At 39.9% G+C, this 26,438-nt stretch overlaps 2 protein-coding genes across 7 annotated transcripts in view; both read left to right on the top strand.

The window, feature by feature from the left end:
* The first annotated feature begins 977 nt into the window (after positions 1-977).
* LOC143359196 (uncharacterized) lies at positions 978-7,549 on the top strand. Of its 4 annotated transcripts, XR_013083075.1 has the most exons (12): positions 978-1,140; positions 1,907-1,969; positions 2,309-2,437; positions 2,513-2,647; positions 2,733-2,890; positions 3,201-3,266; positions 3,544-3,694; positions 3,764-3,955; positions 4,026-4,656; positions 4,817-5,093; positions 5,181-5,409; positions 7,018-7,544. XR_013083075.1 is itself a non-coding variant. In XM_076796961.1 (11 exons), the coding sequence occupies exons 1-11, from the start codon at positions 1,066-1,068 to the stop codon at positions 5,314-5,316; spliced, it is 2,013 nt and encodes a 670-aa protein (XP_076653076.1). In that variant the 5' UTR covers positions 978-1,065; the 3' UTR covers positions 5,317-7,548. The 4 variants fall into 4 exon arrangements, 3 of the variants coding, with proteins under 3 accessions (XP_076653076.1, XP_076653090.1, XP_076653098.1); XM_076796961.1 differs by having other exon boundaries at positions 5,181-7,548; XM_076796975.1 differs by lacking the exon at positions 1,907-1,969 and having other exon boundaries at positions 5,181-7,549.
* A 465-nt stretch (positions 7,550-8,014) lies between these two features.
* The window catches only part of Chb (CLIP-associating protein), a 66,195-nt gene continuing 47,771 nt past the window's right edge, over positions 8,015-26,438 (top strand). For all 3 annotated transcript variants that reach the window (XM_076796881.1, XM_076796874.1, XM_076796865.1), the window contains exon 1: positions 8,015-8,693. In XM_076796881.1, the coding sequence (XP_076652996.1) occupies positions 8,505-8,693 (189 nt within the window). In that variant the 5' untranslated portion in view covers positions 8,015-8,504. The remainder of the gene's footprint in view (positions 8,694-26,438) is intronic.

Here is a 26,438-nt window from a genome sequence, read left to right as displayed (position 1 = left end):
CGCAGAAAACCAGCTTCGGACTGCGATATTAGATCGGCTGGCACATTTTGGACGTGGACGTTGATAACATATGTTTGGACTCGAGATATATCATATCCGATTTAGAATTGTTCTTCTCTTTTTGAAAATGATGAGTTAGATTTAGATTATTTTGATGTTTGTCTTCTACTCTTTTGCTGGCATATTAGAGACATGTCCTTATGTGTGTATGGATTATGGATTTCATAACTGATGTTCTACTTTCCTTCGAATTGTGTCAATACAAATTCTATGCAATTGATGAACATGGACATACTTTACGCACGATTGCATATTTGCACACTTACACACGTGCAGGCTTGCGAAGTTATGTCAGTATATGTCGCGTTGGTAAGGTACCAAGACCAGGGACATGAACACGCTATAAAATGGTCTCTCTATTCCTCTATGTTGTCCATGGTCGTGTGCCGCCATCTTGTGGCGGCAGTTTTCATTCCAGCTACTGAAAAAAACCTTTACGTTTATTTAGAAGCGAATAAATACCACCTTGAACTGGTTATAAATTTAATAAAGCATTTAATACCTCATCTCTAATTTTCAGCTCTCCTTGAACAATTCATACAATGACCCAGTTTAGGTTACAAATAATAGATGATGGGATACTCGACAACAAAATATAAAATAACAGCAGAGTTGCTGTCGCATCCCAATCAAAATTATCGAAATATTAGCATACAATGATTATTTATTAAATAAAATACCCGCAGAGCATTTGATTCTTAAAAAATGTAACCCTCTCAAAAAATTATCCCCGTACACAGGCATTGAGTTATCAAAGATTGCAACTACTGCAAAAGTTACCCTATCGATCTTAGACCAATCAAGTCTACGAATTTTGAAGAATCTCGGAAGTTTTGCCAAGAAAATGGAATAAGTAAGGCGAACTAGTTTAGAAGTGCCCTTGACCGTTTTTGACGGGGACGGCACTGTCAGTCGCTCTAACATTCAACATGGCCACCTGATAATGTAGCAGACGATACAGGTGGGATGAAAAATTGTAAATAAAATTCGGTTCTAGCTTGAATTATGAGTGGACGTGTGCAGAAAGACAGTGCCGATGATTCTGATCGTGTTGACGATGCGGTGGATCCTAGAGTGCAGGTAAACCGTCGCGTTCTTCGGGGAATAATTGATAGGCTTCCAGAAGCCAGCCACTTATGATATTGACATTTCCACGTTGATGCGGATGCCCTTTGTTTATACCTTGCGGGTCGTTCGAATACTCTGCGTTGATTATCTTCCTCTTGTCTCCCACGAGAACCGCATACTCCTGATGTTTTCACGGCTGTACGTTCTGTTTGCCACGTTGCAAAGTGATCTATATTTTCGTTCATTCCTCCTTTCCCGGATCGCAGGGTTACCAGATGTACTCTTCTTAGAATACATGTATTCTTTTCGATCTATGCCATTTTTGTGCTCTTTGCTCTTTCTCTGTTGTCCGCTTTTACCTCTTTCTGAGCTGTTACGAAGTGGTAATAAATATTAATTCATTGTGATTAATTACACAGCTTCCTAAAAATATTTTGTTTCCAATTTTTATGTAATTGTATTATTATGTTCGATTTTGTATATTGTTTATGCTTTTTTGGCAACCAGATACACGGACAACTAATTATAAAAATTACTGTATAAATTAATTTAAAATATCATTTTTTAAAACTTGGGATCAATTATATTCCCATACTTATGGGGAATAAATAATTCGAAATTTGTCTGCTAGAAAATATTAATTTTTTTAAGTATAAAGGCTATCAAGAGTACTATTTTTTCATATTATACTGTCTGGTAACTCTATAATAAATATACTGGTAATTCCATGTCCAATAAATGTTGGGAACAAAGTGTTTACTACTGATTGTGTTTTCAGATTGAACTTGAAAGACTAAATACTGCTACCGATGATATAAACAAGCTCGAAGTTGATTTAGATGTACGTATGATTCTATTATTTTTATGGGCTTTGTGTCCAGCCCTTAGGTAATTCTTGATGGTGACCAATTAAAATAATAGCCACCCTCCTTGATGAACCTAAATTAATAACAAGTTTTGAGATCAGTTGTGATTACATTTCATTGAGGTGATTGCTGTGGGTAAATGGATAATGGCTTGAAGGATCATCTTGTAGTCATTTGGATCGTTGTCCAAAGAAATGTTTCATGAGTTTAGATGTTGTGCCCATTCAATTTATTGTCAGAAATTGAAATTTATGTAAACTATACTTAAAACTTTGTATGCTTGATAAATTGTCAATTTGCTTTTCTTCTTTTAGGAGGCAAGAGCAACTTTCAGAGCACTACTCTGCGAGTCTACATTCAAAATCGATAGTTTAGCTAAGAAACTTGGTAACTGTATCGAGAAATCTAGACCATACTATGATTCCAGGTTCAAAGCCAAAGAAGTAAGACATCTTGTATGAGTAAAATTATTTTTATGTTTCCCGAGCATTTATTCAATAATTCTATGCGTTATTAAGGCTTTACAAGAAACGCAGAAAGCTGCTATTAGATTTGAAAGAGCAAACAGCCAGCATGCAGCAGCCAAAGAAATGGTTTACTTAGCTGAAGAAGGTCTAAGAACCGAGGGAAGATGTTTTGACCATGCTTGGCAGGTAATTAAAACAATAATAATTAGTCCGTGCGAATATGTAAATTCCATTACACTTAAACAAATATCAATTAGAAAAATTTTTCTAGGAAATGTTAAATCATGCAACTGCTAGGGTCAACGAGTCTGAACACGAAAGAGCTTTGTCAGAAGCAGAACACAGGCACACCACTGCTTTATATCACAAAGCTGAACACGAAGTGCAAAGATTGCAACGCGAATTGAAGCGTGCAATCGCTAAATCTAGGTATGTATTTGTAATATATTTTCTATGATTTTCTTTGGCTAGTGATATTGAATGATTTTCTAGTTTACATAATAATGCATGGAATGTACCGCATTCAATTAATACATATGTTGGTTCCAAAGATTGATATTTTGTGGATACATAATATATTTATCTTGTTTTACCCCAATGATTTTTAACATACCGTTTTTACTTTTTCCCCCGCCCTATATAAATATTCAATAATTTATTTTTGAATGTTTACTACGTTATGTTAATTTTGTATAGATATTAGAATATTTATGTCTTTTGGTTATATTCATGTTGGCAGTATGGGTGCACGTCGCAGCTTGCTTCTGATAAACAGTATCGCCTACAGGCACAACTTGCTCATGTTGTAAGTAGGATAGATATTCTTTTTTTCATTTTTTTTCTCTCCACGACACTTGATTTATTGTGTGTGCTATGGAGTTCCCTTATACCGATTGTATTCTTTTCGTTCACCTCCCTCGAGCACGAGTTTCAAAATATTCGGCAGACAAATATTTCAATATATAATTTCTGCTTTGTTCAAACATGCTTTTTTACAGTATGATTTCTCGTAACTTAGACTTCGAAAGCACGACGACGAGCTTCTTAATAGAAGGATTAATTGATTCACTTTTCTTACACAGACCGTATTATGAGGTGAAAGCACATTTTAATCAAATGCTAGAGGAACAGAAACTGAGAGTGAGCGTGCTCGAAAGATCAGTGGGCGAGGCAAAAATGACCTACGCGGAGGCCCTGAGAAATTTAGAGAAAATTAGCGATGAAATTCATAGGGTATAACTATCTTCTTCTAAAAGTTCTACTACACCCAGATAATTATTTATAATGTTAATTCCCCCGCAGACTAGAAGGTACGACGGGACAGACGACTTCAGTAAACACTCAAGAGACAAGGCCGGTAATCAATCTAAGTCAGCAAACTCGTCAGACTCCAGTGTGACCGGGTCACCCGACAGCACCGACTATACTAGCGACGAGTATTTGCATCTTCCTGATAAAATGAGCCCTAATGTTCCATGTCCTGTGCCTACAAGAGTAAGTGCAAGGTTGTAGCAAGGGACTGTAGCTTGAAACTAAGTAGATACTTATGAACGTTATCATCTAGGTGGACAGAGAACCTTCGTCTGAATATCTGGGCCTAAACAACTTGAACCTCTCATCCACGGAGCCACGGAAGTACATAAAGCGAGACCGTCCAAAGAGCCTTGCAGCAACAGACTCGAAACATATCATAACATTGAATCAAACCAGTTCGTCGACGTCACGATTGTCGGACTTATCAAACATTATTTCACCCATCGAGAAGCGAGTCACGATTCAGACACCGGTGGAGACAAACAACACCAATGCGACCACACAAAATGGCGAGGAGTGGACAGAGATCAGCCTGAACAATTCTCCAGACGAGATTTATTACAATAACGAAGTGTACTCGGACGACGATGATCAAATCCCTTATAAACCGCTACCGATGGATCTCAGTCCGGAGAGTAACAATCCGGTGGCCTCTGATGGAAGAACCCAGTCATTCGCTGATCCAACTAGTCGGAAGAAGTTAGTCACTCAAAAATCGCTGCCTGCTATGCCGAAAGGGAACGACGTCACGCTTACTGCTGAAAAGAAGGCGGAGGTCACGAGGAGTCCGTCTATAAAGAGCAAGACCAAGCTGGACAGTAGTTTAGCCAATTGGATAACTAGAAGCTCTGCTGGCGGGGAGGCTAGCGGAGGTAGCTCAGGTGAATAATTTTTAGTAGTAGACAGAGTGTTGAGTACTACAGTACTCTCGCCTAATAGTATAAATTGGTGGAGTCCTGTACATTCGATTAAAAAATAGCTCCACGACCTTTGAATGCTATAATTTCAAGTGGGTGTATAACATTGCATTAAATATTGCAGCAAATTCCAGCAGGAGACAGTCGCTGGACATGTTATGGAGCGCTGGGCCTGGAGAGAAGGTGAAAGAGTTGCTAAGTCATGGAATGATGATGTTGAATATATCTAGCCTCACCGAGAGGCGTTCCAGTGAACCGAGAACCGTCGATAAGGATAAGGACAAGTCCGAGAAGTGTGAGAAGCTGGAGGGGAAAGGGAAGAAGGTTCCTAGTCCGCTAGAAAAGACGCTAACCTACCTGAACGCAGATGAAGAAACGTCCGATAGCGAAAGTTTAGCAAGGTACGTGTTTTGTCTAGGTGGGCGAGATTCGATGATTGGGTTATTTTGAATTTGGATTTTACTAATTGGCTGTCACATGGAAAATAGTGTGGAGATGTTAACGGAGGATCAGATATCGTCGCTCATGATGGAACCTGACATGAATCAAGTATGCCAAGAGATATTAGGGACACCCTTAGTCGAAGTGTGTCCATTGCTGCAAAAATTGCAGCAACAACAATAGCACTCCTACTGACGACACCGATTCTACTTGAATTGAAACTATGCAACAATAGAAAGTGTTCAGAAACCATGATAACGGAACGAACTAGTTAAGGTATAGCTTTATTTATAATTAAATTTGCCACGTAATTAGTTCCTGCACCATCATTACTCATAACAGAAACAGGGGGACTTGGTTTTCCATCCAGTTTCATAAGAACATAATTAATCCATGGTATTTAATGGGGACGTTCATACAAGTCGTACTTATGTTCTGCTTTGGTTAGAAATTATTTGTATATATTCAACGTTGGTAGGAGTTTTTAATATTATATACAAACTATTGATTTTAATCATTGACGTGCTGTATACATAATACTGTGAATATCTTGAAGCCTAATGAGAGTTTCTATGCGTATGCTCATAGAAACGATCTGACCGTTACTTGGGACAGTTTCGGTATCATTCCAATGAAATTCGTTTCTCGACTAGTATCTAACAGTACGGTGGAAGACTTATTCGATTAGAGAAGCAATACGTAGTGAATTTTAGATAGATGTATTGTTCATTAAAAAAGAGAAGCAATTCTTTTGTTCGTTGTACGTTCGGGATACCGATTGGTATTTAGGGATAATAAGAAATGGAATTTTTTTCCATCGAGTTTTAGGAAATATTTCACCTTTTAAAAAAACTTTCTGTCTATCTGTGTTTGAAGAAGTACAATTACATAAGCAATTCGTTTTTTATATTAAAGAGCAACACCGGCCAGAAAATTGTAATTACGGGAAATCATAATCCGAATGGGGGTGGTATGCTCTTCTTTGAAGTGCTAAGTAGAACTTGTTTAGGTAAGGCAACGTGATTCTAAATAGACGATTTGCGGCTTCGATGAGCATACTGTTTCACATACCAAGCTTTAATAATTACTGATTGTAATAGTGTTCATCTGCCAAGCTCAGCAAAAAACATTTTGAATGAATCTTTCCTCAATTCTGATGAGATATATAAATATATAAATATAAATAATTTATTGGACTAAGTACCTTGTAGTTGTCAAGATATATAAATATTTAAAAAATAATTAAAATATTCGAATAATTATCGTACGTGAAGCTAGACAGTCCAATCAAAAGTCAGTTGTAAAATGAATACTTGAAAAAAAAGATGTCATTGTTTTCAATAGTTTTAAGTTAAGAATAAATTTTACACATATTCTGTGCAATGTGATTATATATAGTCATTTGTTTTACAACACTAATTGGGTTGGATTGTCTATTTGCAGTAACAAGTGTAGTTTAACACGAAAGATGTATGCAATATGCTATTTACAGAGAATAATATATACATATATGTATATATACATATGCAGATATTATTTATTTTTATTACATAATTTCCAGCAAGCAATATTTATTAATTTTTTAAAGAAGATATTATGTACACAAAAAAAAGGAATCTATACCAAAGACAAATGAAGTGCAATTTACAAAAGAAAAACATTAATGTTAACCCTTTGTTCAATTGAGTAGACTTAGCAAATTATATCAAATGAACGGTGAATATGGGTTTAAATTATAACTTATAAGTTCTCGATACAGTTTTTTACTACAGACATTATAAAATAGTGTCATCTATGTATACATATATATACACAAACATACATATGTGAATTGTACAAAAATCGCAAAAAATTTATACCTTTTAACCAAAAATATTTTTTTAGAACAATCATTTTTCCTTTAAAGGATCCAAGAAAGATTTAATTTCAACATTTGTTTGTTACAAACCAAACGATCGAGCCAACACTTGCGTGCGAAATTCTTCGACTCCATAACAAATAATACTGTGCAATCATTGTCGACGAACAAAATTCTCATAATATTGTTAATATCGACGTTCAGTCGGAAGCGGCCATACCCCTAAATATTTTACTAGAATTTTCTCGGCTAACAAAGTAACGATGATGACGTTACATATAACGCGAGCGCATAATTATTAACAATTGTAAATATATAATATTGTATATGTGATTGTAACTATGTATATATCGTCATCCTCATTAAAATACGATTGCAAAAATTATTAACACCGCAGACTATTCCGTGCGACTGTCGGCGTTCGAAGTCTAACGGCTTTTTTTGAATTGCCGGAACTTAGCCTCCTGGATTGTTACCAAGTGGCATAACATTGGTAACCGACAGTGACATTAATTGTGGAAAATATTAAAAAATGCAGTATGTTATTGCAAAATAGACGTTACTATTTCAATAAAACTCTCCCTTAAAATTCAATTTAATATAAATTTCCTCTAAAATTAAATTTCGTTAAAATTCTTTTCGCAATATTAAATTCGATCAAAATATGTTTCCAAAAATTCAACAACGCTCTCCTTTAAAATCGAATTCAACATAAATTTCCTGTAAATTTACATTTCATTAAAGAATTTCAAAACAATTGACAAAATCCAGCAAAATTTGAATCGCAGCGTGTACACAATAAATGATCTGCATACATATCAGCAACAAGATGGCAATACTGTTGTAGGCAATAGTTCGCAGACCTAGCACGATATGGAATAATTAATGTACTCGCAGCGAAGCAAATTAGTGCAAAAATTTGAAAGGAATTCGCCGGATGCGGCCAACGAATTGCGGATGTTCGCGCGACGTCCGCTGGAACTACATGGCGTCGCGGTCGCGTCGGAGGAAAAGAGACGGAGGATCGAGGAACGAAAATGGCGACGCGTGCACGGTGCCGATAATTTTTCGTTAGGTTCGTCGGTTCGTTATTATTTTTCGTGGTCAAGAAGAAGCTGAAACGGGAACGGTGTTGGGCGGTTGGTCGCCTGAACAGTTGATCTCGTACGGGATTAGGATCGTTTCTTGTCGGATAGTCGCGTGAAGCTTCGTCGGCCGTGGACACCTACGGCCAACGGGGAAAAAGAAGGTGTACACACACTGTTTGCGTATGGCTTTTAAACCGCGGGGACAGCCTGGTTTCGCCGCGAACCATGCATCCAGTGTGAGGCCCCGTCGTTGGCATGACGAGGGCGGCCGCGTTTTATCCGTTTCGTCCGTTTCATCATACCGTGCGTCGTGAAAACCGAGCGGACGAGCTGCTATGTGCCCCGTAAAGTGCATCGGGTGAAATCTAGTTTTTCCCGTTTTGAAAGACTCGCGGAACGGTGCGCGAACGGAGACGACATCCACCATGGCGGTGAATCCGCGTGATATGGACGGTTTCATGCCGCTCCTGTCAACGACGGACATCAAGAAGAAGCTGAACGTTGGCAGTTTGCTCTACAATTACCTGGGCGACCCGACCAAGAGCATCGAGTGCCAGGACATCGGACAGTTCATAGATAACATCATACCGTGGCTGAGCAACGGCAATCCCAAGGTATGCTGACATATCCCGAATTCTTTACGGACGATCCCCCTGCCCCCCCCTCCCCGCTTCCCGAAATTAATCGAAATGAATCGCATCGAACCGCATCATCGACTCGCCGGATTTGTTCAGCTGATTCGTCGGATGAAAGTCATCGCACGTTCTCTTTCTCTCTGTAGCGGTGTCTTTGTATATCACGAGAGAACTAACCACGGATCGTTCTTGTCAAACGGTTGATGTCCCTGCCTTTTTAGGGCCTGTATTGACTCCGTTTGTACCGAATAGACGTGATCTGGTATGTAAACAAGACCGTGAAAACCCGCCCACTAGAGCTTTCAATCCCACGATGTTAATAGGCGCGTAGTATGGAGGGTACTTTCGTGGGATTGTTTAATAACACGCATTGTTCGATCGGTTAACGATAAGAACGATTAAGGAATCGTAGAAATGGTGGGGTGTGCCGGGTGACAAACGGGATGGAGTGTGTGCGTAGCAGTGGCGCTCAACCGGTAATTTTGCGAGCAGTTGATCATGCTAACGATGAATCTATTTAATCGTAGGAGCGTTATTAGTACGTGCACGAAAATATGGCCGATGACGAGTTGATGACAGTTGCGAGTGTAGGACTCCCTTGGCCCACGGACACAGTATTTGTGTACATTTTATTTTTGTCGACCTATATATCGCCGTGCACTCGAAACTTTCTACGCTCGATACTCTCGAACGAACGATACGATTGCGAGACGGCGACCAATTTGTAAATCAAATTCCATGTGCAGCAGATCAGGAAGGGAAAACATATAAATTTTTTTTTGCCACGCGGGAAACAGGTGCTTTGGCCGAGGATCCCGCGACCTTTCAATTGCTCAATCCACTGGGAGATCTGTCGATCCGATTTACTCCCATTATCATTCGCTGGCGCAGATTGACCCTTGGAAAGGTTAGGACTTTGGGCAATGGGCGGGAGATTCGAATCGGTTCAACCTCGTGACTAGGTTTGACATTTTAGTTAAGATAAAGGGTTGTAGTTATCGAAATGAGGGTTAGGCTATGCTGTAGGTGCACTCTCGAAGTCTTGTTACAAACATTTTGACCATTCTTCGTTTGTTCGTTGTCGGTTAAGAATTTTTTATTCGACACTTTTCTTGTGTCTCAGGGGTGATTGTTCCTGTAGATTCTGAGGATTAAAAACATTTGCAGCCGTTGGAGAGTTATTTAGTCCGGAAGAGTTTGCTGTATTTGGGAAAGAGCTCTATTATTTTTTCTGTGAGCTAACCTAAGAATGGTCTCAGTACCTCTAATACTTAATTTATAATAAATTAGAGGAAATTAAGTGTGGGATTAAATTTAAATATACAGATTTATGCTTTTTGTGGTTGATTCAAGAATTGTAAATGTATAATTATAATGGCTAGGAATAATATTGGTTGTCGAATTTTGAGGAATTTTAGGAAACAGCACGTTGTTTAACATTAACAAATATAAACTTCTAAGATGATACCTTACAAGGACGTACGACTCGTTGAAAGTCGAAGATTGCATCTCTTTGTGCAATTCTGGAAAATGTTTTTACCAGGCCCGTAGGGCAAATGTTTATAACAGTGTTTCCTAAAGGAAGCTACCAGTAAGAGCTCCAACTAAGTATAAAGTATTCAATAAACATTCAATAATTGTTTTCTTAAGTTACATTTTTGTTGTACTTCTAAAATGAAATCTTTCCAGTACAATTCTGGAAAATGTTTATTAGCGTGTCCTTAAGGGCAATATTTCTGATACTGTTTCCCCAAGGAGAGTACATTTCAATAACTGTTTTGACTAAGCACATAGTATTCGATAATCATTTAAAAATTGTTTTTTAGGGCATACTTTCGTTCTACTTTGAAGATCGAATCTCTCAAGATCATCAGCATCGACCACAGCTCTAAAAAAGTATTTTCAGCCCCAGTTCTGAATTGCATTACCTGAACGCATTCGAGCGGACCTCCATCCACCCGATCTGAATGTCTCAGTGACAAAGTGCAGCATTTTTATCATGATGCACCTCTGCCAAGAGTGGTTCTCAACCGAATTTTATTCTCCTCACCTTAACCCTATAGTCTCCGCGCGGCTAATACTATTTTCGTCGGTTTTATCACGATCCGTAAATGTAGCGCCTAGCTCGCGGAGTACCGGTACCATTCCGTTGCACCCCAAACGATTAGGTTTCCCTTGTTTGAGGCTCGGCGGCCCCCACCCCCGAAATCGATATCACGACCTTAGTTTTAATAACGTTGCTCGCGTGACTGGGCCTCGGAATTGCAACAATCGCCGACACGCCATGTAAACGATTATTTACAACAGAATTAACGCCGGCCGGTTCGGCTTTCCTCTTCTACCACGAAACCGAGCCCGGTTCCACCGGAGCCGACCATTAAGGGAAGAACTTTCACGCCATGTACGTATCCGTGTCCTTTGGCGCAGTATGTCACGCGGAGTATGTCGCGGAAAGACGTTCGTGTTTAGCCGGGGGCCCATTAAGATCGAGCTAAATGCTCGCCGGTAACAGCCGGAGAAATACCCGACGGTAACACCTGAAAGTGAAACCTTCGGAAACACCGTTTGCCGGCGAAATATTGGCCTAACGCTTTAGAACCACAACGGGACACGTTGCCCAACCTTCTCGTGCTCCTTCTTCTACGAATCGGCCTAAATCGCGCCGACTTTTTAACTAGAGAAATTCTACTTTTCTCTTCGTAGAATTGAAAAGTCCAGTCAGTCCAAAAGCTTGCCCCAGAGGGCAACCCCCGGCGCTCCGAGAGCGAAAGAGCGCGCATACTCCATTCATATCACATTGTATGCAGTTTGCGTCGCACGTAGTGTTTATCTCGGACGAATATTACATATATTCCCAGTAAAAGGCTCCATAACCGTTTATGAATAATTAATAGCCGGTTATCGCCTATTTAATGCCGATTAGAGTCGAATAATATACGAGGAAGAATAATAAACGGATGATAATTGAGTTATAATTGGTTCGAGGCCGCGCGCTTGATTATACGGGGGACTAAGTAAAGACATGATCGCCCCGTTGCAGGTGTGCTATTAATTAGAAATTCAGAGTCGGATTTTCAGGGGATTAATTCGTATTGTTTATTTTCGCGCATGGTTGTTTCTCGTTATTAATTAGAACGTGTCAGTAGCGAACGAATCAAGATTAATAAGAAGAGCCGCGACGCGCCCAGAGATAAGTCCCGGCCAGGAACCGGTGCCAAAATGTATATCACGGATAATGATAACGGGACTTTTCCCATTATCTTCCATTCAGGATTTGATACACCCACTGCGACGCCAATTGGCCAGGAAATTCAATTCCATTCGCGTCTCCAGTACAATTGCCACCGCGACTGTTCCAAAGCGTGCAGATATTCAGGAGAAAGTCACGAAAGAAAATTTCGTGACTCTCCTACGAAGCTTCTCGACGGGAACCGATAACGGCGCCGAAGACTTCACAATGAAACTAACAATTCAATAACGATCACGGATTGATACAATACTGTCCGCGAATGTACAACGACAGCGGAAACCTTCGAAACTGCACCAGACTCTCTGCAACGACAGCAGAAATTTTATAACAGCGCCAAAGTGTTGTTATAATCGCAGACGTTACGGTGGCTTCGGAATTTTTATGATAGCACAGAGTTGATTTCACGTAGTTCGCAATGCGTTCATTCTATGCATTTTTCAGGAGAGTAGCTTGAACGAGATCAGAATTTAAAGGCACTACCGACAAGTTATTCAAATTATTCAGAAAAGAAGTCGACGCTCCTTGAAATCAACGAAGAGAAATTTTGATTTTTTGAATAAAGATCCTCGTGTGGGGTAATGAGCAGACTTACATGGAGTTATCACAAAAATGAGTAGTGGACAGACTGCGGATCTTTATGCAAAATTTTCCACCCGAATTGCAACAAACTCGGGTGAAATAGAAATTTATTTTCTTTCTTGATGTGTTTACTTTCTACTGTTTTAGAATACGCCCACCCATTTTTGTCATAAATGCATAAAATCGGCAGTCTAGCGACGAAACAAAATGGTATATTTTAAGAGTACGATTATTTGTGATGAGGGGAACGAATCTATTTTGCAAAAATAGCAAAACGAACGGATTTATTTTGCATAAGTTTGGGAGAACTAGTAATGAGGCTACTCCGTAACGCCAGCAAAGAAAACAGGGTCGTCACCAAGGCGTCAGTTACGAGCCGCTACCAATTCGGTTAACGAGAATGGGCCCGGAGTGACGTCAGAGGACGTGAACGCCGCAAAATCGACGCTAACCAAATTTCGTCGGGCAATATGCTTGCGTCATGCTGTCCGAGCACAGCATGCGAAATACAACAGAGAAGTCTATCGCCCTTCGTCGTGATAAGCTCGATGGCCAGGCTAAACTTTGCCGAGGTAATTGAATTTCTTCCATAATACATGAACCGTGTGCCCCCTTGCGCACACTGCAACGGACACTTTTCACCGGGCAGCGCACAGGAACGCTCACTAAACAGGCATATTTATAACGTACGGTTGCCCGTTCACTCCTATATTTAGCGTTCGCTTTTTATTGTTGTTGTTCGCGGCTCCGCCGTTTCTAAGAAGTGACTAGTTAACCGGGGATCGGATCAAGTTCGATGCACGCCAAGAACTATGGGAAAACATGCCTCGAAGGGGGCCTGTCGAACTACGGGATTTCGTTTCACTTTCGCCCCGTCTCTGTTTCACCCTGAATATCGATCTCGATCGCAACACAGCGGGAGAAATTACACCTCCTCGGATTAGTGCAACTTCACGTATTAACCTGCTACTCGGAATGCTCTACGATGCTGAATAACGTCTTCCTTCTCGCCGCGTACTTTTACGCTCCGAGTGTAAATTATTCGAGAAAGTGTACAGCAATTTTGCCGACAAGAGTATTAACACTAAGCCTGCGGATTACAGGGGCTTACTAACTACTCCCCAGCTCTTATTCCAATAACAGAGAACATTGGAACAATTGAACATGGACTGTGACGCAGTGCACGCGAAATTAGGGGGAGTTTATGTCATCATTTTACTCACTTCGGATTTGTTTATAAGATACGGACCTCCGAAGTTTGCTATTTTTCCTAGGAAATTCAAAGAGTTACTCCAAGGGGGTGAAATCGACCCTTGAAAATTCAACTTGGAAATTCATTTAACACTAGGTTTACAGGACCCGTCAAAATGACGGGTTCTAATATTTTTAATTTACGGTTATTGAGATTAACAAATTTCTTTCTTTGGGTATATATTATTTTAAAAATGGCTAAAAACTTGAATAGACACGTTCTTTTTATTTTTATACAGTAATGTAAAATACTCACTTTTAGTGCTCCGTAAACCTAGCGTTAATTTGACACTAAAGAACAGATCTAGAAGCAAAGATTGATTCAGGGTTAAATAATTACAATATTCGTTTGCAAGCTCCGCAGTTAGATGCACCTAGCCAATATAACGTCACCAAAGAGTTAAAATTTCACTAATTGTACGGTGAAAAATCTGAAATTAAGTTCTACTGAATCAACATCAAGCTTCCCGGATTAGCGCACCGAGTTTGCCCCGCACAAGCGGTCCAGATTGAAAATGTTCAGCTTCAAGGAACTTTTCTCAGTAATTAGTCCGAATCTCGAACAAGAGAAGAGTTGTTCCCATTGTTTCCAGTACTCGTTAGACTTCTTTCAAGCAACCGCAACTGGACAATCCCAGAAAGGAAAAATTAAGGTATTGTTTACTCGGCATCGGTGGTCGCATTTAAACCAGCATACTCGCGCATCATTATCTGGCGACACTTGTTGCTGGCAGCCTCGTTATTAGCTCGAAAATGTCCGCAGCACGCGAAGAGACCGCGTTTTATTCGCATGAAAGGTAAACTGAGTCAAAGCACGCGACTCGTCTTCTTCGTTCTCCAAGCGACAAACTCGAGTCGCAGTCGTGCGGGATGTTATTTGCATACTTATGGCTTATGGTAATACGATAACAGTCGATCGACATTTTTTTATACCCCTCACTCGCCATTAAACGATTTCTTGCTCGCAGGTTTTGCGAAGCAGTCGCCTGCTCTCGAACCTCCTCAGCCTGCTAATCAGTAGCGGTGATTACTATAGTCTGGACATAATAATACTTACGGAGTATCGTGGAAAAGCACATCGATTTCAGAAATTTATTGTTATTCCGTGGATTAGAAAGCCGCGCTTTCTTCGGGATCGAAAACTTTGGAAAGTTTGTAATTAGTTCCTCGTCACCCCTCAGCTTGTTAATAAATATCATACTCGGTAGGTTTTAACTGTTGATTGGAGAGTTCGGTCGGTCTGTGTGCACGCGCCGCGCAAGCGAACTCGCTGAGACGACTTAATTCGTCACGCTAGTGATAAGTAATAAATGCCATAATTTGTGGTTCACGGTGATGGATGATCTACGGAGAGACTTTCTTCGGTGAGCGGGCAGTTTCACTGGAAAATAAATCATTGAGAGAAATACAGGAAACTGGTGGCTGGATATTATTGTTTACACTGTACGATTCGTGCGCGTGAACTGTAAAACATAAATATTAACACCGAACCTACCAACGACGGTAAAAATTACCGGTTCCAGATTCTTTATTTTACTATCACTGAAATTATAAAGACGCTTTCCTGGGAAATGATTAAATAAATATATTTGCGATTTCTCCATATATGTCGCCAAGGCCTAGATGATAAACGTCGCAGAATTGTCCCCACTACCGCGGAGTATACCTCGTGAGGGGCCACGAAGCTAGAGACCTCGGACGGCGAGGAGTATGAACATAACACGGCTCGGTTATGTCTCCTTGACGATACATGACGCTGGCAAGACCCGTGGTGTTGACATATATCGAGAAGTCACGTCATTTTTATAAGACAACCTGACATCAGTTACTTTCAAGTCCAAAACGATAAATATTAATTTTCTCTTTTTACTAGGAAATTGTTAAGGACGTTATAATGATTGCTGCTACGAAGAAAATAATGTGGCAAGGAGTTAATGCAGAGTTAGTTAAAGGATTTCGGGACTACCAATTTTACAAATAGGCTACACGACTTGGAGTTTGCACGATTCGGTGCAATCTTTGGCGACGCAAAAGCCGAGTTTCATCTTCGAAGGATTTTCCAGTGAAAAGTCAGCTGTCCCTGGCCGGTTAACAGGTTCAGACAAAAGAGGACGCGGCGTCAAAAGGATCATAGCTTCGAACAGCCGTCTCCTCGGTAGAGGGTCCATCAAGGAGGTTTGCAGATTGCAGGCCGTTCTTAATTTTCGGCAAACTCGCCATTGTCGCGGTGTTGGCAGAGAGCCTGCTGGCCGGTACGTGATCAGCCTCCGAATTTCGGCCTTATCGATCAGGCCTGAAGAAAGTTTCTTCTGCTGCGGTTGATTCCATCCCTCTCCAACATCCTCCAGCCATCTTCTGCCGGTTGGTATCGGCATTGGACCTTTGCGAGTCCTGTCTGGCCCGGGTCCCTTGCCGCTAAATTCAATTCCGAGCTCCGGGGAGCTCGGTTTGCTGCTGGATTCAGGGAGCAGTCCGATTCAATCAGGCTTGCAGGCTACCTCTTAGGTTCACCGGCGGCGTTGGGGTTGAATTTAGATCTGGCGGAGTTTGATGGGAACTCGATAATGCGTTATTTCGCTTGTAGACTGTCTCGACTCGATACCTAATGGCTGCTGTCCAGGGAAATTAATTTTCCGCATCTCTCAATTTTCATAGAATTTGTCAGTAGGCTTACCACTGGTGGTCAAATAGTATATAATAACATATTGGTGAAATTAGATTTTTCTTCTTGAGAAGTGAGTGAATATAATTTATTTGAGCACGTAACCAAAAATTTCTGCAGGATCTAAATTTATCTTGTTTAAATTTAATCTCTGCCACTGAAAAGGCAACGAATGTTGGTTATTTTTAGTGTCATAAAGTAACAAATATTGACACTTTACTTGCAGTAGGAAGCCTATTAGGGGAGTACTAGTATAAAGATCTTCTTTTACGTAATAATCCCAAAAGAAATTATTAGATTATGTTATTAGGGGTGACTCGATAGTTCTCGATTTACTAAGCAATCCTCGGCAGTTAATCGTAGATGTTTTTAAATTGTAAAATAATTGCTGGTAATGTATTGATATTAAACTAGCGCCCACAGTTTGGGTTGCTAGTTTCACCCCCGCGGAGAATGAGTGATACTGTCTCGGATAGCCTAATTCACGCCCGGGGGAAGATGAACTCTTGAATTACTGTAGTCTATCGGAAGGAACGCGATTTTGTCAGCGCATTAGGAAATTTTTGGAAATTATTCAAATATCTTGAGTTGATTAGAGGTCTTTTTAAATAAAAATCTAAAATTGATATTTAAATGAATTTAAACGAATTTAAATAAATTTAAATAAAATTAGATGAATTTAAACGAATTTAAATAAATTTAAATAGAACGTAAATAAATTCTCAAGGTTTTGCAGTCAAATATTTCTCATTTTCGAAAGTGAAACTACTCAAAAACTATTCAGTGCTCAAAACTCGTAGATTTTAAAGAATTATTGGTTCAATATGAAAGATTAATATCATTGATATATGCAGGTGTGCAACCTATCCCCTGGTGCCATCGCGTTCATAAGCCTAATTGATTCTGCGACCAGTCTTGAGTCACTTAAAAATGCAATGACGCAATAAGGAAGAATATGTACTATACAGTCGCGATCCGAGTGCAGCGAATTCTTCGCATACAATTTCGACTTTCGTCGAACCCGATAGTAAATATTCGATCATAATTGGTTATAACAAAAGCAAGACAAACCGCAATGCGTCGATTACGTAATAAGTATTAAATAGCTGCAGGCATAATAAATATCGATCGTAGCTCTGTACCGTGGCACACCGACTAGAATACGTTCAGATTAATAAATCTCAGCTTCACCGTTTGAACGAACAGAGAAGAAAACAAGAAACGTGATCTTTTACATTTTTTCAGCGCAATAATAAATATTATATTCAACTTGCTAATGAGGCTATAAAAACCGGACTCTTGAAAAAACCTGCTGAGCGTTCGTCATCGACCGATTTCAACCGTGTCTGACCACGACAGGGTAAATCTACTGATTCCTAGAAAAAGGAACTCCAACTATACTAATTAAATGCCTGTCGTGGACAGAAGTTATTTGGGTCGCTTACTGTTTGCGAGGTAATGGGATAGTCAAATAGGCGTATTCTAATTAACTATTTTATTTACAGTTTAACACGCTTCTTAACGTTTTTAACTACAAATTAGGAATTCAGTATGGACGTTTTCCAAGAGTTCTTTTAAGAATATGAACGTATTAGTATCAGCTCGTTAAAATCAATGAAGCAAGGAGGAAGTTTTTATTTGGCTCCTGTGTTTTGCAATTGATGCGAACAATTTTTTTTTTGCACAAAGACCCGCGGTGCAATTATAAAATTGAAGAATTGAGTATTTTATTTGTACTATATTCCAGTTTTTTAAATTCGTCTCTAATAATCGCCACATTTAATTAATTATTACCTGCTGTCCGAATAAAATTTTCTTTATTTTCTATTAACAACTCGTCCGCGAAGTCTTAGTTCACTTTTGCAAATCGATATAAATCCTCGCATATTCGCAAAAAGATCCCGTTGAGCTCAAATCTCGCAGGCTCCTCGGTTGCCATGAATCTTCGTGAGCATAATCGATGAAACATCGCCGCCAGGGGAGGGGGATGAGGCGTTTAGGATGCCGCGGAGCATTATAAGGATATTTATCGTTTCTACGACGACCTTTCGCCGGTGTTATCGAGCGGTGCAGCAAGGTGTACCGGTGGAGAGGTTATGCAAGTGACAATGTGTGCGTGCGCGATGCACGTGCAAAAGCATCGAGATCACCGTCATGCGAGGGTGATGTCATGGTTTAAATTCGAAAAAGGAAACGTTCGCGGCGAATGAAAAAGGAAGAAAACTAAACGAGCGAGCGAGAGAGAGAGAGAGAGAGAGAGAGAGAGAGAGAGAGAGAGAGAGAGAGAGACGCAAAGATGGAAAGAGAAAGAGTGGAGCAGACATATATCGCGACAGTTTACGTTGTGTCCTGTGTCCTTGACATCGATACCAACGCAACGATACCTTGGAGAAAAAATGGTGCAGCTAAGATCTGCCATAACGAGCCTCATTGTGATCCAATTGCACCGTGGCGGTCGAATGAAAGGGATGCAGGGCACGCGGAAATTACTGTCGGAAATATTCCCGCTGCAAACACTGCAAATTACTCCCAGATCGATCTCAGACTGTCTCCCGATACTGATTAACGTCGAAGTTAGGTTAACCCCTTGCCCTCTGATTTATTTTACCGTTACAGTGATTAGAACTTCTTAGTCGTTTATAATTTCCGAGAAGAAAATTTATCTCTTCCGTATATATGTTCTCCGATGGGTCTCTTATATTATATTGGTAAAGTTGGAATTTTAAAGAAAACTAATAATTTATGCATTTACTAGATTATGTTCGAAATCTTCGTCACTCGATATCATAGTGCAAGGGGTTGAAGGGTCGAAGCCACTCATTTCTTCTTTTAGAATTGTTGAAAAGCATTTTGGTTTTTTCGTACGGCGAACTCCCACACGACGCGGTCAAAGAAATTGTTTAAAACGAGTGTACACATGTATTTCAGGTGGCAATAAATGTACAGTGACTGTGCGAACAGTTATTACAATGCACAGTGTTTTTAAACAATTTTTTGATGGCGTTACACGTTACACCAATTTATACAAAATAATTATCGGATCAAGGGCGCAGTTTGAAGCTCGCATAAAAGAACAGCAATTAAAAGAAATGTCATTGTACGAGGAAAAACACAATCGTGAAAGACAAAGACGTACGAAGAGACAAGAGCGGCTAGAACGAATATGGTGCGAGATAAACCAAAGCCAAAAATACCGCAGAAAGCAAAGCAATCGTCCGGAAGATAAAGAAGCTGACGAGGCAAAGGCAGTAAACAAGGCCTGCAGGAAAAAGTTCACCGCTAGTCTAATCTAAATTAGAACAAACGATGAGAATCACTGCTTAAATGAGTCGAAAGAGCAATCAAATAGATTACCGTTGGTGGAGTAGTATTGGACGCGGAGTTGCCTAGCGATTTACGACGATAAACGCAACGTGAGCCACGTCGAAGCTATCGCGACCATAAAGGAGCAAACGACGAAATGCAATGAGCGCTCTATTCGTCATCCGCCGCGATGGCGCCTCGTGAAATGCATTTCGCTGCGGAAGGTGCAACCTCCCACGTGGTTTCGACGGTTTTAACCCTTCGGCCCTGATGCGGCATGAGTCGTCCGCGACTCGGAACGATCGCTATATTTCGTTACGGTTTATGTAAAATTTCTTTGCATTTTCTTGTATAGATCGATGCTCGAATTTTTTCCATTTAACCCTCAGGTCAATAAAGGTAAATTAATCTGACCATTCAGGAACATAAAATTTACAATAAGGTTTATTCATAATTTTTATAATTTTATTACATAATTTACATATTTTTATTTTCACAATTTTGCTATTTTTCAATGAAAGTATTAAAGAAGCTGAAAAAAAGTAATTAAAATAGACTCCCCTAACTTTTTGTGGTCCTACGTGGAGCTAGATTTGTTATTGTCTTTTGCAATGGTTACACTGCTAAAATATTGAAACAATTTGAAGGATTTAACGACATAGTTATTAAAGTTAGTAGAGGATTAAAAAACAAATTTCTGTCTGACTCCCGCAGTCCAGCAATAATACAGTTCTGTAAATGTATATTACATTGATCAATAATCTTGGAATTATATGCAAGACCACAACAAGACAAAGAGTAGGATTAGTGAAAGAAAGAAATTGTTATAGACAGTTAACAGAAAAAGGAAGAAGAGAACGAAAACAATTTGCATAAAATGCAAGCCGGTTTGTAAAATACAGTTAACAGAAGAAGGAAGAAGAGAACGAAAACAATTTTGTATAAAATGCAAGCCGGTTTGTAAAATACAGTTAACAGAAAAAGGAAGAAGAGAACGAAAACAATTTGTATAAAATGCAAGCCAGTTTATAAAATACAGTTAACAGAAAAAGAAAGAAGAGACCGAAAACAATTTGTATAAAATGCAAGTCAGTTTGTAAAATACAGTTAACAGAAAAAGAAAGAAGAGAACGAAAACAATTTGTATAAAATCCAAGTCAGTTTGTAAAATATGCTTTACTAAATATCATGTGGATTAAGAAAACATATACTTATAAATGGGTTTGAAATAAAAATAAATTCTCATAATAAAAAGGCACGTGTCACACTGAAATAGTTGGGAAGGCTTAAACTTTATTTAACTCCACTGCAATACACATGTCCCACCCGAAAAAGCTCTCGGAACACACGCGTCCCAGTTTTAAATATTAATACACGAGCTTCGGACTCGATATACGCTCACCCCCAGATAGATATCAGGTCAGTCCATAAGTTCGTTCGTATTTGAGTCATACGTATGATTCACCTTGGCCCCCCCATGATTCACCACATTTTCAATTAATCTTCACGTCGATACCCAAAATTTTCTGTGACGTTCGACAATATTGCACTCCTTATTTCCTACTTAAATTTTCGTAGATGTAAATCAATTTACAATTATCCGGGGAAAGTAGAAATCTGTAGCAATTCTTCCATTTTTCAGCCAAAACATTTGAACAATTTTAAATATTAGGGGTACCCATAAATAATCAATTGTTTGCAAAGAATTTCTTTTGCCTTTAGTTCTGTACCGATCGTTGAAGTGGAAGCACGTATTCTTTTACAGTTTTCGGTAAAGCAGCCTGTCTTCAAAATATTCTAAAAAGTATAATTTTTTTTACAACCCTGTAATAAAATGGCGGCGTCCGTACCTTCCGAGGATCATATTCGTCATGGCAAACTTTTTCATTTTCATGCGGGATTTAGTGTAACAACAAAGAAAATTTGCGATGATTATGGAGATGTATTGAAGGTCAACGAGTGTCAACGTTGGTTCAGAAGGTTTGCTGCTGGTGATTATGATCTCTCTGACAGGCCTCGAAGTGGACGACCAGTTGAATTTGATAACGACACCCTAAAATCTCTAGTGGAAGCTGATCCAAAATTAAGTATACAAGAATTATCGAGAAGCCTTGGGTCCACATGGTCAACTATACAAAGGCACCTACACGAAATGGGAAAGGCATATAGGCAAGGAATATGGGCACCGCATCAATTATCTGAGACCAACAAGAATATTCGCCGATCAATTTGCGCTTCATTGCTATCCAGATTTCGTAAAGATCCATTTCTTAGCAGATTCGTTACCGGAGATGAAAAATGGATTCTTTGTGATAACATAAAGCGTTCCAAGCAATGGCTGTCTGCAAATCAAACCGCAATATCAACCCCTAAACCTAGCTTATCGCTTAGAAAGGTGTTACAGTGCGTTTGGTGGGACTGTCGTGGCATAATTCACTTTGACTTGTTGCAACCTGGAGAAACAGTTACTGCTGAGTTGTATTGTCAGCAATTACAACGGCTGTATTCAGAACTATTGAAAAAGAGGGCATCTTTAGTCCACAGAAAAGGTGTAATACTGCAAATTGACAATGCCCGGCCCCGTACAGCGAAACTCACTCAGGAAAAAATCAAAGAATTGCAATGGGAAGTTTTACCGCACCCCCGTACTCACCGGATATTGCTCCCTCTGATCTTTTCAGATCTCTGGAGCATTATTTAAGAAATAAAACATTCTGTAGAAGATGTTAGGAGGCACCTTGAGTCATATTTTGCTTGACGAACCCTGGATTTCTATAAGTGGGGGATTGAAAATTTGCAGGAAAGACAGCAAACTGTCCTTGATAATGATGGAGATTATGTAATAAATTAAGAAATAAAAACTTGAATTTACTACAAAGTTTGTTTTAGATTTCAAAATAATTGATTACTTATGGGTCCCCCTATATTATATCCAAACGCAATGACTTTGTGCACCCATTACTATTGGAAAAGGTGTCTCAAGTAAAACTCGATGAATTCGAAACTTGATTAAAACTTGATAAATCGGTAGATCCAAATCGGGAAAACTCCGGTCGAAAGGGTTAACGGACCCTGTCCCCAGTTTTGGCGAGTATAAGGCCAGACGACCCGCCCACGCGTAGCCGCGGCTTCGAACGATCTTCGAACCGTGTGCACGTACGATCTATTGTTGTCCCCCGTTCGTGATCTACTTGACGCCGGGGAAGAGGTCGCGTTGCTAGAGCCTTCTTTCAGGCGAACTTTATGCGCTAGCTGATTCGCCAGATAGGGTTCAAGGTGCGTCGCTATACATAGTCGGCTCTCTCGCCGGCCACGACGACGACGATAGCCATCGATCACCCGTTGATCCTTGACACACAGTTTTTGTACCTACGAGATCAGCTCTTCTTGGGGCTCCGTCGGCCGGCCCATGATTCCATTAGCTGACGATCTTCGCTAATTGAACAGTTAATTCATCGCGCTACCGGTCATCCGGCTTGCGACTCGCCGAAGATCAGTTGGTGAAGATAGTTGAACCATCTGATGCTGCAATTGCGAGAAATTTCATTATGAATGGGAGTTTTTATGCGCCTTTGGGTGACTGGGGAGCCTATGAGTAGATCTTTATGCGAAATAAAAGTGTTTCGAGTCAATTATAGGGACGAACGTTAAATTAAAATGTATTGTAAAGTAGTGCAATAACGTTCTTCGATTTAATGTTTTCTTAGTTTTCTACCTTATATATTTATGTTTGTCATGAATGCGTAAAATCTGCAATCTATTTATGAGTTTTGTTTGCTTGGATTTGTTGGAGTCTTGGAACACTTGAATGTCTCAGTATATATTTCTGATGCAACAGTTGCAGTGAATATAATTTTGGAACGATCGGTACCTTTTCTACAGTTTGTGATGGGTTGGAGGTAAATTTTTTGCGAGTTTCGTTTGTTTGGGTTGGTTGGAAGACGATTTGTTAGGGTCTTGGAACACTTGAATGTCTTAGTATATATTACTGATGCAACAATTGCAGTAAATATAGTTTTGGAGTGATTATGAACTTTTCTGCAGTTTTTGCTAGGTTGGAAGTAAATTTTTCGTGAGTTTTGTTAATTTGAAGTTGCTGGAAGACGATTTTTCAGGACCTTTGATCCTTTCAGTGGATGTTTAATGAGAATCTGCGAATAATTGTAGGTATATCAAGTTTGTCAAGACAAAGTTTCTTCCATTGCATGTACCACTGACACGCCCCGTTCCTCAAGATTCACTTTAAAACGATTAGCTCCCTCCGCTTCCTTTGCCGGTTGGGTTAAACCCGTGGTTAACAAGTCGAACGTTCTACGTTGAACAGACGAAGGGATTCGAGGGTGAACGAACTGTTTCCTCGGAGAGGACGAGCCAGATCAATATAGAAAGTGCAAGTGTAGCTGTTGGGTGGTGCATTTATCGTCGGTTCAACCCCTAGCTCTCCGAGCAAGCTCGGCGATCCTTCTTTCCTTAAAGCTCGAGCTATAACGAGAGTTCAATCAAGCCTGACGCCACCCTCAGTTCAACCACACGTTCGCTATAATATCAATAAACAGCACCTCAGCGAGTTATAAATATTTTCTACAAAACAAACCTCGAAATTGCCTCCTCAAAAGTTCGACACCAGCATCGATTTTATCGTTACTGAAACGTTTAAAGCAGAGAGGTAATTATAAAATATAATCAGAATCCTGTGTACCTAATGGAAGAATTCTCTGGGACGTTCTGGTCCTCAAGCTCGTAAATTAAATTGAATTAAAACATTTTCGTCAGGAATTTTTAATAGAGGCTAAAAAGTAGAATGATTAAAGTAGTGAAAATTACAAATTGTGGACGTTATGGTCGACCTAATGGCCCGGAAAAAGATAATCAGACTTTTGTGAATCTAATGGAACAATTCTCAATAAATTTTCAATCCTACAATTTTTAATTTACGTGTTATTCAAGAAATATAGTCAGAATGGTACAAATATGGAAATGGCTAAAAACAGAATTAATAGCAAAAATTATAAATCGTAGGTGTCGCAATTTATAATTTTTTGGTTAACATGAATTTGGTAAACCCAATGAAATTTCAAAATTTTGAATAGTCCAACCCTTAATTTCAATTTAATTCTACTATTTTCGTCGGAAACTCGTTGCGACAAAGAGCTGAAACTACTATAACGACGATAAAAAAAAACTTGCGGGCATCAGGTTTGAGATAACGGTTCAGCAAACATTGCATAGTGATAGAAGGGTTAATAGGTCCGGCAGGTTCGACGTTACTCGATACCAGAAGCCGAGCCGAGGCGTTAACGGTGAAAAATCGTTTCCGAAGTGCACGGCGGTTGATCCAATGTCAACGTGTCTGCGAAACCGTCCATTACTCTGCGGCGACGGTTTAAATACGTTTAACGAACCGCTATACATAGGCATATAAACCTATTTTAGTTGCCGCGGGGTAAACGTTCTCTCAGGGCTGTGCCGTCTGGCTGTGACATCATTGCTCAGCGCCGAAGCTTTTCGTTTTTCTCGTGCTGTCTGTCCTGGCTTCCATATAATTAGCACACGGCCTGATCATTAACGGCATCGCGAGACTCGGCGTGCTCGATCATTCGCGGTCTCAGTTACGCTGAAAACGGAGAGGCAGCAATCGCGGATTTAGAGGATCACCGTCGAGGCAACTTGCAATGCTTTCTGGATCTCGATCCGCGTTCTCCTGATCCTTTGGGAAAGAGGATTATCTGGTTCTAGGAGAATGTTCCACAGAGTCGAATAATGTTATTTTATTTTAAGCTTTTTGTTAGTAGAAATCTATTATTTCTATTTATCTATTTATCATGAAATATATAGATTTCTCTATATATGTCGCCGAGGCCTGGATGATAAACGTCGCGAAGCTCGAGGAGTGCAGACACAACACTGTATCTTTCTTCATAATTTATGCAAAAATACGAAATTTATAACCGCGAAGGCTGCTGCAAAGATAAATAATTTATTCGGAGCGAACATGCTAAGGGTTAATACTGAAACAAAATTATGTAGATTAAAGGGTGATTTCGTGTAGTTTTGGGGTGGAAGAGTTTCCCGGAAGAAAATACAATAATGTTGCAACGATTTCGGGGGAACGCGTGATTGTCGGAGGGTACATTTCGCGTGTGAGTAACTTCCCACCCCTAACTCCCACACGCATTAGGCGTTTTTAGCGGTTTCGCAGTCACGGGACTGGAACGTGTGTAATTCGCTCAAACCTTCGCAATTACGTGTTGATGGCGACGCGGCGCAGAAAAAAGAAAATAACCACCGCGAAGTAATCATTACGAGTGCGCATAGGGGTCTCGCAGACGAAGCATAATTATGAGCAAGAGGGGAAAGCGCGAGAGGGGTCTACGATTTTTTTTCAGGTTTAAGGGAAGCGCACCGGCGGAGTTTATCTTCCGTGGATCAATATGCCGCTGGACCCTGCGATGCAACGTAAACACCCCCCGCTATGGGGAGCTTTCACCCTGTAATACATTTAAATTCATACCGGCAATGAATTTCCAATTGACGCCGCCCTCTCGATTTCAATCTGCAGCGGCCAAACATAAATATTTCATACCCCGTTCAATTTCACTCGCACTTTGCCAGAAATAATTGCAGCAATTTCTCGGTACCTTTAGGACACCATGAAGAGCTTGCTTTACGTTTGACGGTG

Source organism: Halictus rubicundus, chromosome 1, assembly GCF_050948215.1.
Source record: "Halictus rubicundus isolate RS-2024b chromosome 1, iyHalRubi1_principal, whole genome shotgun sequence".
In the NCBI taxonomy this organism is placed as follows: domain Eukaryota; kingdom Metazoa; phylum Arthropoda; class Insecta; order Hymenoptera; family Halictidae; genus Halictus; species Halictus rubicundus.
Note: the sequence above shows the minus strand (reverse complement) of the source record. Positions and strands in the feature narration are given on the sequence as shown.